The following is a 13613-nucleotide window of genomic DNA, read 5'->3' on the forward strand; positions in this document are numbered from 1 at the left end:
AGCAGTATGGAGTTAGCTCGATAGTGCTTCCGTTGCAGCAGAGCTATGGACTCATTCACTCAATTATGTAGTACAAATTAAAATTACTAGTACATATAAAAAAAATCAGATAGGCAATCAATTACAAACCTGGCAGTATTTTGAGAGAGCGAGATTTTTTAAGTCTTACAATGGAATGATTAAAAGATCAGGAACTACTTCTGGGAGCTCCAGTAAGAGATTTGCACTTGGTGTGTTCATTGGCTTATAAGCAGCCCTACTGCACAGGAATACCTTGCACCAGGAGTTAATATAAGGAGCTAATATAAGTTGAAAACCTGCTAAAACTTAAGTGCAGTAGGCTCCACTACATTGTATTTCTGTTGAAATGTATAAAACATAGAAAATTTTAATGGTGAATTATTGGATAAAAATATTAATGTTTACAGATAAAACCTGACTGATTTTTTGATTCAGATTTAAATTTACATCTTTTGCAGATTTAATTGGCATGATTTGAATGCTTAAGGTATCTTTGACTATCAAGTAGTAGTACATATTTACCATTTTACACTGAGCCCCTTAATGTGTTATGCTATTTCTAACTGGGCCTTCCAACTGCTTGAAACCTTCATCAAATATTTCTTTACAGTCTAAATAGATATTCAGTGAGAAATGCCTTTATACAATACTTACAAATTCTTTCCATTAGATACAAAGGCAAAATGAATAAAAAGCTTAAAGAAAGGAAATGCTGCTTAGGCTGTAGGCTTTTACTTTTATCATCCCCCTGTGGAAGCTAGTCTCTTCAGGACATGAAGGCCATGGATTGGCCTTCCAGTCCTAGCCAGGATTGTTTTTCTTCTTCTTGCTTGGGCTGTGACTGGGATCTTGTTTCAGTTCATGATACTGCGCCTGTTTAAACACAACATTCAGAGAGAAACTGGTCAGGTGGGTAAAAAAGGGGGAAAAAAAAGAAAAAAAGATTTTAATTCTCCCTCCCGCCCCCCCCAAAAAAAGAGAGAGAGAGAGAAAGGAGGGGAAAAGAGAGAAAGAAAAAAAGAGAGAAATAAAAAAGAGAAAAGAAAAATAGGAAAAGAAAGAAAGGAAGAGAGAGAGGAAGGAAAAGGAAAGGGAAAGGAAAAGGAAAGGGAAAGGGAAAGGGAAAGGGAAAGGGAAAGGGAAAGGGAAAGAGAAAGAGAAAGAGAAAGAGAGAAAGAGAAAGAGAAAGAGAGAAAGAGAGAGAGAAAGAGAGAAAGAGAAAGAGAAAGAGAAAGACTAAGAGAAAGAGAAAAAGCTCTTGTCCTGAAAGCTGGATGGGATCTGCAGCTGTAATGCAACAGCAACAGAATGATAGATCCCGAGTGAGGATGGAAAACACCATTAGCTGAATCCTGCCAGGAAATAAGAAATGTACTGCTGTAAACTTTTTAGAAGACTTTTTTTTCTTTTTTTCTATTAGAGGTAACACAGAAAATATGCAGTATTCACTTTAAAGAGCTGGATGAATATTCTCTGCAATCTGTTTCTTAAGAATACATTTGTTTTCGAAGGCCTACCACAGAGAGATCAGATTCAGACTCAGTATGTGCATGTGTACCTCTTATTTATGCCAGCTCTGAATTGATCTTCACCTAGAAATATAGCAAGTATATTGTCTTTGGGATACTGGAGGTGATTTCTGTGCACAGTGTATCTTAATGCCTTTTACCTTCACATGAGATAGTGTTTTGCAGTATGAAAGCTTGCAATTCATAGCTGCCTTTTTACTGATTTCCTCGAAATACCCTCATAGAATACCTCATAACTTAGCAGAAGCTAATTCCTCACTGCACTGTCTGTATCACAGACTCTTTAAGTTTCATGCGAAATCCCCAGCTGGAGTTTTAATTTCTTTGTGCCAAAGAATCTAATGTTAAATCAAAATAACTGCTTTCAAATTAATTTTAAAAAAATAGAAAATCACAATGCCATATATTAAACCATCAATTGTATGGACCCTTTAAAATGTATACACACCACTTGTACATCTGAGGGAATTCTGGACAGAAAGTCAAGTAGCTCGTTGTTATCAATTGCATATGGGCTTCGAAGCTTCTTTGTAAATTTATTGATACCTGCAAAAGTGAGAGTTCAAATATTACTATGATCATCTTATTAAAACACATATTTTTGGCAAAGTTCTGAGAATTTTTTTCGGGATCCATTTCAAAGTCTGATACTAACATTAAATTAATGGATGAGTGAAGTGTGAACTCAGGCTCTAAAAGTCACACTGTGCTGCGGTGGTTTCCTGCTTCAAAATGCAAACATTCTAGTGACATATTAAAATTCCTCTAATAGCATTTTTTTTTATTTTTATAAATAAATATATTAATATATTTTTATATTAATTTATATTAATTAAAATATTAATATATTTTTTTTCTGAAAATAAACACAAGCACTGGCTTGTTAAGTCTTTAAACATTAAGAGGTCACAAAAAGGAAAGGAACTATGTGTCCTCCGTCTCTGTCTGTGGTGGACAGGGCAAGTAATAGGTTTGGTTGTGGGATGGAAGATTTGCGTTAGATACCAGGAGAATTTTTCTAATGCTAAAGAAGCACTTGGAAAATTGTTAAGTCTGTGAAGGTTGAAGTAAAGATTATACAAATCTCTATCAGGGATGACAGATACAGATGATCCAAGCAGAGAAGGCCTAAGATTCTTCTTTAGACCTGATAGTCTCATAGTTCTAATGCAAAGGGTTTAAAAACACCAAGAAAAGCCCATTCCCTCCAAATTAAGCCAAAGTGGAATTTTTGAATTATATCTGTTTTCATTTCATTACACACCGGCTCAGATTCATCACACACAAAATCTAGTGTGTGCACTAGGAACATAGGCCTAAAGCAGGACCAGGAATGATACAAATCACTCAGATTCTCACAAGAACAGGAGAAAGCTGGCATAATCTTTGAAAATATGTAACTGCTGGTCTGTGTTATTTATCAAGCCTGTGTCAGAGATGAGATAATTCTGTCTTTGGTGTCTAGGCCTTTCACAAAGCTGTAGAAAGGACATGAAATCTTGATAACATCTCCAGTCTCCCAGGGCATGATACTCAGCTGTTCTGTGAGGACAGGTACGACCCTTTTATCCAATGATAAAAACCATGAGTATCAAGAAACAACATTTCAGAGCCAAACAACCTTGTTCAAGAAAATTCTTTATATCATCAAGTTACTAGGAAACACAATGTCTGCCATTCTGTCTACAGAACACAGCCACCACACCAACCATTAATGAATTGAAGAAGAATTGATATGGTCTCAACCTTATCCCTTCCTTCTCATAAAGGGAACCAGTTACCACATGGAAAATAAATGCATGAATAAATCCAGGTCAGGGCTCAAGAAAAGAGAGCCTTCTCTACAGAGGAAGTCTGTAGAGAAGAAGATGAGGGATTTGGGTCTTTTCTAAAAGCCTGGCGTTTTTCTAATTAAAACTATTTTCTCCGTACTGCTTTCTGTATATAGCTGTAGAAGCTACCAGGACTCTACACCACTGTAAATGAGATTTGAGTGCAGCGGTTCTTCGTACTTCACTGTGACCAATGCAGCTCAAGGGCCAATAGTCTACCAAGAGAGAAACAGGGTTAGAAGGGAAAGAACCAAGAGTGCTGAATAAGCAGACTGAAAGAGGCCGTCCCCATGGATGTACAGAAGACAGACAGCTATACATAAGCCCAGCCATAGCACGCAGGAATTTTCTTAAAAAAACATCTGCACTCCCAAAGAGCTAAATGGGCAGATGCGGCTAGAGAACGGCTTAAAGTTTCCTAGGGATGGAAGTCAAACAACAGAGATCATTTACTTTCAAAGGCAGGATACATGAACAGGATGAAGAAATGAATATACACCAGGGAGGCTAGTAATGTGAAATAATGGAGAAAACAGTTATGTATGTGTTTGGAATATTACATTTTCAGGGCAGTTCGAAGCTGAAGGGAGAGTGGCTCAAACCAACATATAGCATTGGAGTGCTCTGTGTTAACGCATTTCATAGCTAAGGAGGTTTGGATTCCACTGATGTTGGATCCTCATCTATGCTGTTATGTGTCCTGCTTCACAACACAACATGGAAGGTGGAACAGGTACCTAAAGAAAGGATCCCTAGACATGACATGAGCAAGAAGTCACCTAAACTGAAGTGCAGATGGATCCTGCAAGATGTGCAGGATCTCTTGCACCCTCTTATGAACAAAGGCACTTAAAGTCATATCAATGACTAGCTAGGTAGCTTACTAGGTGAAAAACAAAAAACAATAACAACAAAAAAGCACACATGAGAGAGCACACGGGCATAAGCACGTGCAAGATGCATTAAAACAGTGATTTTGCCATTTACTCATGATCTGCGAGGTGTGGACTGGAGTTTAGGAGTCCAGGCTCTGACCTACCTGAAACAGAGACCTGCATATACTCTTTTTTTGGGGAAGTCTAATATATCCCAGGGTATTGCAGGGCTGAGTGTCTCTTAATATAACCTGTCAACCAACAGTGTTGATTTTACAGTTTTGAGGTTCTTGGAAAGGTATTATAAGCTCAAGTTCTTGCACCAAAGCAATATGTATTAAGCCAAGTGTCCAAGATGCCACTAGAAAAAGGACATAGACCAAGTAGGCTCAGAAAAATAAAAGCCCTATCATGTTGTGTGTGCAAAGAAGAATGCAATTTTGGTAATAATCTAAGGGGCCGTGTTGCACTCTAGGGATAACAGATATGTGGCAAATAAATGAGACAAGAAAAGGCAGTAAGCCCATACATCTGCTTCTTTAGTTCTACTGATTTCCTCTTTTGGCCAAATTCTCCTTATTCTTTCCCCATTTTGTATATTGTGTTACATTTACTTGCAAAGACTCTGCAAGAGTATTACTAATACTGAGTTATATCTAAAAAACACATTGTCCAGTGTCAGTTCAATGAATTTAGGTCATCTCTCACACTCAAAGGTTTTTCAAAGAAATGATTGTTATTCTTGTCTTCAGAAAGAAAATCTAACCACAGATTTAAATGAGAGATCTCTTTGCATGTTGACACTGCTGAATAAGGGTACAGCTGCTAGTGATGCAGAACTGTATTAGAAATGAACAAATGAAAACTTAGAGCTTTATTTACAATAGATGTGCTAACAGTAGCTGTTTAAAAATCACTGTAAGGGATAAACATAACTGTCAAGAACTTAGCTCAGTCACAACACAAACATCCCTCCACCACTGCCTACCCCAGCTCCCCCAGTTTCTGCTCGTTATCAACTGACCAAATACCACATATACCTTTCTGTCAGACTAAAGGTGACCCTTTAAACAGGTTTCTTGCTGTTACGTTTACATATACTTTCAGAAGATAAAGTAGTGAGGTAGAAAAGGCATATTGTCCTAAATACACTATATGGATTGAAATGCTTCTGTTTGTGTATAAATGGTGAGAATAAATCAAAGTAATATCTAGACAAAGCAACCTTTTGATATATGAAGAATTCTCATGGCTCCATGCTTATGGTATGATGAAGTCTAGAATGCCAGCTGAGAAAAATGCATTTTAGAGATGGGTTTAAATCTTTACACAGTTGTGATTTTTAACTAACCTGTCTGTTTCCATCATGAAGGAGCTTCATGACCATAAATACAGCAAACTACTGACAATATAACTCATCCGTTAAAAAACATTTTTTTCCTAAGTGGCACAGACGGTTAAAAAAGACTTTACTTACCCCAGACAAGGACAATGTATCTCAGTGGAATGAAATACAGGACGATTGTGAACACGGAGAGGGCAGCAATTGCCAGCCAGCTTAAGAACGGGACAGTCCAGTTGAACATACTATGTGAAAAATTAATATAAGTCAGGACACTGGTCACCCAAAAGAATCAATAAAAGTTCCAACAAAGAACCAATAAAATCAAAATATGGGGCAAGCAGCTGCAGCTCTGCAAGGGGTGCAACTGCTAGTCTTTACCAGGTTTACCCAGCTGAGGTCATGCATGAATGTAGGGTTGCTGAACACCCGGGAGAGCTTGGGCTTGAAAGCATTCCCGGGGCAGAAGGGGAACAGGCCTTCACTTCACCCACTCGCTCACTGCCTGGCACCTCTTTCCAGCCCAGCTGTGCAAATCCACTGTAGGAAGCACTAACTTGGCATCTCAAGTGCTTCAGTGCCTCCCCACGATTTCAGTGGCAGTCAAAACATATACACTTCCCTTCTCTCCAAATTTATTTGCACAGGCAACCCAGATCTCTGCCTTTAAACCATTCTTCCCTCAGGCAGGTAGATGTAGGATGTTGTGGTTAAAAACGCCCTTCTGCGTGTTTCTGTTTGATATCCTCCCTGCTCTTTCCGCAGCAGAGAGCAAGCAGCTAAGGGCTGAAGAGAGACTTTCCTTTGGGGTTTGCACTTCCCACCAAGAAAGTGGTACTAAAACGTTGCTAATAGTCTGTGATTCTGTGATTCTAATAAGGGTTCCAAAATCTGCAGTGTGATAAAAATCTGCTGATCATCTCCTTTTGCAAAGGTTGAGATGTGTGCAAAGAGGAAGTGCAAGCTAATGGGTCATGACTGCTGCACTGTGGTTCCCCAACCTCTGCATGCAGGAGAGATAAGGAGAACAGATGGCCAGTTTCTGTACATGCCATGGGAACTTTGGTGAAAGGCAGATTGGCTAAATGGGGTTATTCCATAAAGGCACTACCATGCCAGAGGTGGCACATACAATTATCCAGAAGGAAAATGGGGGTTTGGTTCTAGATAACTTGTTGATACCTTTAATGGTCTTATCAGTTACTATGGACCTATGTACCTAATCACACCAGCTAACCTATTTTGCTTCTCTGGCTGAATAATTGCCACTATCTTAATTGCTAGCTATATTTTTCATAATGATCTCTGGCTTCTTGTATTTATTTGTCTTTTTTTTCCCCTCCCTGGCAATTTTGACATGCCTCCAAAGTGAACATTATGTTAGCATCACTTGGTGTAGGATCGCTCCCTTTCTCCTCAGGGGACACCTGCTCTTTTCTCTTCTGTGTGCATTTGGGCTGAACAGAAGGTTGAGGGTCTGCTCGTGTTCCTGCGACTCGGCTCTGTGCAATGGCTCACAGACACGCCATGTGTGGGAACACGGGCTCCTCACCCAGCAACCCTCCTTCTGTGCACTGCTAGCATAGCACTTGCTACAGGTTTCCCATTATAGTTTCAGGAACAAATTACAGAGATTTATAGGAAGACTCAAATTGCACTTTGTTTCAAAATTGTATCACTCTTAACTTGCACATAATAGAACAAGCTCTACTGTCAAAAGGCACAATTAAAGGAGCTTAATCATCAGGACGACTTCCATGAACAGCCTGTTGATAAAAGGCTTGGTGTACAGGGAGCACCAACATCTTGCTTGTTTGGAAAGCTTGTGCACCATAACATGCTATGCCTGCCTCTGCTGCCATTGATAACATCTGCTTGGAAGGGTCCCCATGGAAATGTTTTCCTGTCAGGGCTTTTGCCCTTAAATGCATAAATGGCAACTTTCCGTTTACCCTGATACTGATGTGCTTTCCGCTGCTGATAAATTCAAAACAAAATACAATCAAAACGGGTTGAAAGATTATCCTCATGTTTCCTGTAAGTTGACATACACTAACGTATTAATTTTTTAAAATTCACTTCCAAAAGGAAATATTTATTTTGGGGCCATACCCTCAGCACAGCCTGCAAACCCATAAATACAGAACACCAACTCCTGTATGTAGCACCAGACAGTGGAAAAGACAGAAGCCTTATATTTATAGATAACAGTTGAAGCGAGCGGGAACACACTGCTTTAACTACCCTTTAAGATACACTGAGCGCCTCCAAAGCAACTCTCCAGCAAAGGTCCTTGTGAAGCCCTTCTCGCTCAGCACGGCTCCTGGGTCACCTTATCGCCCTCCCTTTATGCTGCAGAGGAAAGGAGGCTGCGGATTCACTGCTCCCAACTTCTCTTATTTTGAGAGGCTTTGTGATCACCTTTCGGGTGGTAGAAAGCCAAGTAAATCCTGTCCCTGATTCCCAGATGAGAGAATCTCTCTGGAACCTTTCTGATCTCGAACGATAAACTGTAAATTACTGGCCATGCCAAAAATATACCGAGGCCTCACAGATGCTTCCTCATATATTCTGTAAAGCTCATAACCTCTCCTGCTTAAGGTTTGTCCTTTTCTTTTTTATTTCTTTCTTTCTTTCTTTTTTTTTTTGGTAGTTCATATATATCATGTAGTAAGCATTATATATAATTTATGAGGAAATGTTTTGTTAGCCTACCTAAATAAAATGTTTCTGGCACCAGAACACACATATATCCTTAAAATCTGAAACCCCTGTGCAACTCTGCTTATTCCCTTTACCAAAACTTTGCATTTTTATCATTACTTTTAAACAATACAGTTATGCCTCACAAGTTTGTTGTCTTTTTTACTTCAAAGCCTCAGTTCTGACTTTTCTCTCTCATATACTACATTTCTAAATTTCAAAATTAGTATCACAGAATTTTCACAAAACTCAAGAGTCCGCATAAAGGAATTTAATAATGATGAGTTTTAGCAATGAATCATCCAAAATTGGAGTCCCTTATGAAAAAATTAGTCATTTAACACTTTGCACCTCAGCTTGGAAAACATATGAGCAGTATGAGAGGGCTAAGCAGCACCGGTGTGTCAGCACTTACTTCTTTATCCTTTCTCCAAAGCAAGCTGCTTCATCAAGGACATTCTGGACGCTGACACATACCTCCTGGATAGCATAAAGTTTGTTAATAAATCCTTTTTTCTCATTGTCCTGAAGAAAAAAATAGGGGTAGTTGCATTTTTTTTAAAAAAAGATCATAGCAAATGTATAGTTATGCATTTATCATTGAATGTTATAGATGTGTCTAAAAGTCATTAATAAGAACTGGTATTTAGAAATTATTTTCTTGTCCTTGAAACAGTATATATTGAAAATAAATATAGCCTAGCATATAGATTTAGCACTACCCAACATTATTTCTCATTACATTAGTTCCTAAATATGTATTTGCAGAATTCAGCTCCCTGGTTTATAACCACGTTGAAGGTGCCAAGTGCATGCGTTGTGTATGCTCTCAGCTGATGAGTTAAAAGATCCAAGGACAGCCATTTTTCAGAATGCCCTTTCTCGAGCGGAGGTAGGCACCAAGAAGATAAATGCACCCCTGGAAGTGCTGGGACAAAGAAATCAGAACGGCTTCAGCTCCTATGGGCAAGATGCCCTTTGCTCACTGTGCCTCTGCTTGAGATTTCCACCTCCCTTACTCTGGTGGGCCCAAGGTTAGGACGAATTAGGACACGCCAACTGCTGTCATCTCAGCGTGATACCAAGGTCTTCCGCTCTCCTGCTTGATGTCGATTATTAGCCATTGAGTTTAGGAAAGACAGAATGGCGTTTAGCTGTTCGTATCACACCTATTTTATCATGTTATTTTATGCGTGGTTTAAGGCACCCGTGATGCACAGAGGACCGTTCTGGGTGTCTGATACTCTACCAGCTGCCAGCCCCGTGGCCACCCCTCGTGCACCCATGGCACAGGAGGTGGCATTCACCCCAGGGAAGCCCACAAGCATCACCCAGCTGCAGACAAGCTGCTAAATATGTGTTTAAGTTGTCAGATACAGCCATGCCCTCTATAATCATCCTATTCTCCCATTCGCCTGGGCCAGTGAGCACGTCCTCTCTCTCGCCCTCTCCACTTCTCCTCATCAATATTCACGGGGCAGGAGGCACCAGAGGTACGTGAGCCGCAGCTCCAGCCTTGTTACACTATGCCTAGCACAGCCTACAGGTCTCCGAGCTCTTAAACACCAGCCACACAAGGACCTGGAGGCACAGGATAGGTGGAATCGTACAAAGGCCTTTCACTATCTCCTTATTTACCATTTCTCTGTGTCATTGGACTGTTAGCCACAAAGCCATCCAGTTAGGGCCAAGAAAGCCTCTAGCCGTCATTTCATTTTTTGTTAAATATCAGGATGCGGTGTTCAATTTACAGAAGTGCTTTTCAGAAACAGGAATAACCCTAACTTAGATCTTTTCAGGGTCTTTGATGCATTTGCTACAATACATTTTCTCCTCCTTTCTGCCAGCTCCAGCTGACTCGGCCTCCTGGAAGAAGCAGCTGTCAGAGGAATGCAAGAAATCAACCTAACTAACTAACCAACCCTAGCCAGGGACACCTACAGCATGCACAGACCAGTCCTCCCTGGGCCTGGTCCCACTCTTGACAGGCTATTCCCTTTTCCCCAAAACTTTCCATTAGTCTCCTGCTCAACCGAGAGACTGAGCCTGTAGCATCAAAAACCTGCAGAGTAAACAGTGCTCTCAGATCAGGCATCCCCGCAGACAAAAATGACAATTTCTCTCAGTTTTCCTCAGATTACATGCAAATCAGAAGTTTATACTCAACATTTCCAAGGGACTGGTGCCACGGTATCCTGGCTAGTTTGAATTTGGTTGTTGCTTTCTCAAAATTAGAAACAGAAAGAAAAATAATCCATGATTAACAAAGCGCAGCAAACCATTTGGTAAAAACCACAAATGTTTTGCTATTAGAAATGACAGGCTTCAATAGTCTCTGTAATTGACCTAAAAAAGAAGCTTATGTTGCCCTTCAGTCCTTTTTGTCCTGATGTTCAATACTTTATTATCTGACAGAATATTGGTTCGCATATTTTATTGCGACTTTTGCTTTCTTTATAAACCAGCTTGAGTGATGAAAATACCATTTAAAGGCCATCAAAAGGTATTCCAGTGATACTGGTTCTGCAACAGTATTGTCAAGATACCTTCTGAAGATGTTAAAAGTATTTAGCTGCTAGAAAAGACAGATTGGCTATCTGTCTTTTCTGTCTGCTAATCTGATAGCATTATCATCCTACAGTATACCGCTTCTGAAATGGTACTGCATGCATCCAATGCGTTTCATTTAAGTATTCAGTATTTAGTATTTAAGTATTCATACCAGTACAAAATCATCGAGAAAGAGAGGCTGTCTCTTCCACTCAGGAAAAACACATACTTCCAGTACTGGGTAAACATAAAAATGTTTTGGTTTTTAATATATTAGTGGAGAGCAATAATAAGGCATACAGAAATCACAGACTTCTTCTGCTTTGTAGTACACACAATTTTCATCTCTTCAGTTTAGATTCATACATCTGCTGTCCCTGTAAGCTACCTTGATTTAAAATTAAATTGTGTGAGAAAAGAATTATATTGATGTAACAAAAAACAATACCCTTTGTGATATCTCCAGAACTCAACAGCGATTACTTTAAGAGGTTCTGAGGTTATTTTTCTTTACAAATATTTTACAAGACAAACTTGTACATTTTTATGAAAATACATCTGTTTTAAATCATTCCCTAAAAAAAAGTAAATTAAAAGAGAGGGAGAAAGGAGAAGGAGACAGAATCATTATTTCCAGCCCCTTCTGTACCTCCTGAGCTTAAAGAAATTTGTTGACATATTCTGAAGCAGGCATAGACAAAACAGCACAGGAAAGAGGAGGCGGTCAGAAGGATCAGGATTCGGCTTTGCTTAAACTAATTCCACATGGCCCACAAACCATTAGCTGTTTTTTATTTCCTGCTCCAAAGATTTGTGCAGAAAATAATCTGGGCTAGGAAAAAGCTCCCCTTATTTTCTTCCAGCAAGATGCTGTGTTAGCAAATACAACATATGAGCCACCTTGAGTGAACCAAGGTTCTTAATAATCCATTTTTCAAGCACTACTGGTATTTCCTTTCCAAAGAAAGATGGGCTGTGACTGGAATCAATTTCATCATTTGTACAGCTACAATTGCCAAGGTTCTGGAAATAATTGCCCTTTAAATATGAGATAAAATTTATTGTACAAAGCTAACAACATTTTTATTACTATTTAATTTCCATGATTTGTTTGTTTGCAGGAGGCTTAAGGTATCTGAAAAGCAAGATGTTTGCTAGGGGGTGATTGTAAGCATCAACTGCAAAAGCAGTGCCAAATTGATGCTGATAGTCTGACTTATAAAACGGACTGAACCCAAAGTAAAGACTGAGAGCATCTCCTCCTTCTAAAATTGGAGAGCAAATTATATATTATATACTGGTTGGCCAAGAATACTGTTTAACTCTTGTATACTGATTTGCAGCCATAACTATATTTTACATTTGGGGAAACCAAGGCAAAAATAAAATAAATGCCCTTAGACTGTGCGGATCTAGTTCAAAGAAAACCTGAATCTAACCCATACTGTCTCTTTATTAAGTGAGCTATGCCTGGGGTATTATAATAAAATAGGGCAAAGAGGAATCAAAAGAAATAAACAGGCCAGATTCACAAGTAAATTTTGCTACAGTTACTGGAATTAGACCAGTGAAAAGAAAGAGCTTTAAATGAAAGGTAACTTTTTTTTCAGTATAGAAAATATGTCTCTGAAAGCTTGGGGTAACTAACTGACCTATTAATAACTGGCAATGTGGAGATAAAGGCACACATCAAAAAAAAAAAAAAAAAAAAAGAGTTTTGCCAAGAGTAGAAGTAATTTTTGAGTTTTAGGAGATGATGTCTGGGAAAGATAGACACTCCATATGGATCTTCCAAAAATACCCTTTATCTTCCAAGCATGATAGAGCACTTCTATACAAGAAGAAGTGCCTGAGCTAAAGCCTGACTAACTTGTGGCAGGCACAGAGACAGATCGGGTATGTAGCCGTGACCAGCAGAGCACAAGAACAGCCAGTAGGTATGCGGTGAGGAACTACTATGGCCCCGTGGCTTGGCCGCAATGAAGAAGTATGCGCTATTCGCCCCTCATGGCACACTGGGCTACCTGCAGCTGCACAAAACCAGGCCCACAGCCCTTGTGGGCCCTTGGAATTGCTCCCTTGATTTACTGCAGCAGACCCATAAATCTCTATTAGCTGAACAGCAAAAAATTTCAGTGAGGCAACCGTAGTGGGTTACTTCAACTAATGTATTGAAGTTGGATCCTCCCGATCCAACATAGCAGCCCTTTTGTTATGAATTCTGGAGCCTACTATTTCCTCCAGTGCAGAGTTTCCGAGTCCCTCTTTTGAGCGCAGGTGGCAGAAGCCGGCTCAGCGCAGGGATGCAGCAGCCCTAGGGAAAGGGGCAGGGGTGCTGCCCACAGCCACAGCCGCACGCCTTGGGAGACCTCTGCTCCACTGTTGCTGGGATAAGCAGACCCAGAAGCAGCGGGAGGAAACACATTAGCCCTTTCCTGGCAGGGATCGTTAACATCTCTCCGGGAGGGCAAGCAGCCAGCTCCTGTTAAATACCATCCTGGGTTCTGGCCACTGCTCAAAAACCTGTCACTGGGGATTAATGGCCTCACCAATTACCTCCAAGACTTTAACCTCCGATTTCTGGAAAGGTCACTAGGAGTATGATAGTACGCCAGCTTCGGAGACATTTCATCTCCTCTGGTCCTTCTGAAGCCCCATCAAAAGGCCTTCAGACCTGGTGATGGATACTCAGGTAACTCATTATCTTACCATTTTCTCTGGGAGATGGAAAGGGGTCAGACAAGTCTGGTGATGATATTAC

The 13613-nt window shown here is 40.0% G+C and overlaps 1 protein-coding gene across 3 annotated transcripts in view; it reads right to left on the reverse strand.

Moving 5' to 3' along the window:
- Positions 1-822: 822 nt before the first annotated feature.
- Positions 823-13613, reverse strand: part of MCTP1 (multiple C2 and transmembrane domain containing 1) — a 154069-nt gene continuing 141278 nt past the window's right edge. For all 3 annotated transcript variants that reach the window (XM_088533751.1, XM_088533750.1, XM_088533749.1), the window contains 4 exons: positions 8718-8827; positions 5735-5844; positions 1999-2096; positions 823-894 (listed from right to left, as the gene is read on the reverse strand). In XM_088533751.1, the coding sequence (XP_088389877.1) occupies positions 823-894; positions 1999-2096; positions 5735-5844; positions 8718-8827 (390 nt within the window). The remainder of the gene's footprint in view (positions 895-1998; positions 2097-5734; positions 5845-8717; positions 8828-13613) is intronic.

Source organism: Tinamus guttatus, unplaced genomic scaffold (assembly GCF_059628265.1).
Source record: "Tinamus guttatus ecotype Peru unplaced genomic scaffold, ASM5962826v1 Tinamus_guttatus_pri_ptg000517l, whole genome shotgun sequence".
NCBI lineage: Eukaryota > Metazoa > Chordata > Aves > Tinamiformes > Tinamidae > Tinamus > Tinamus guttatus.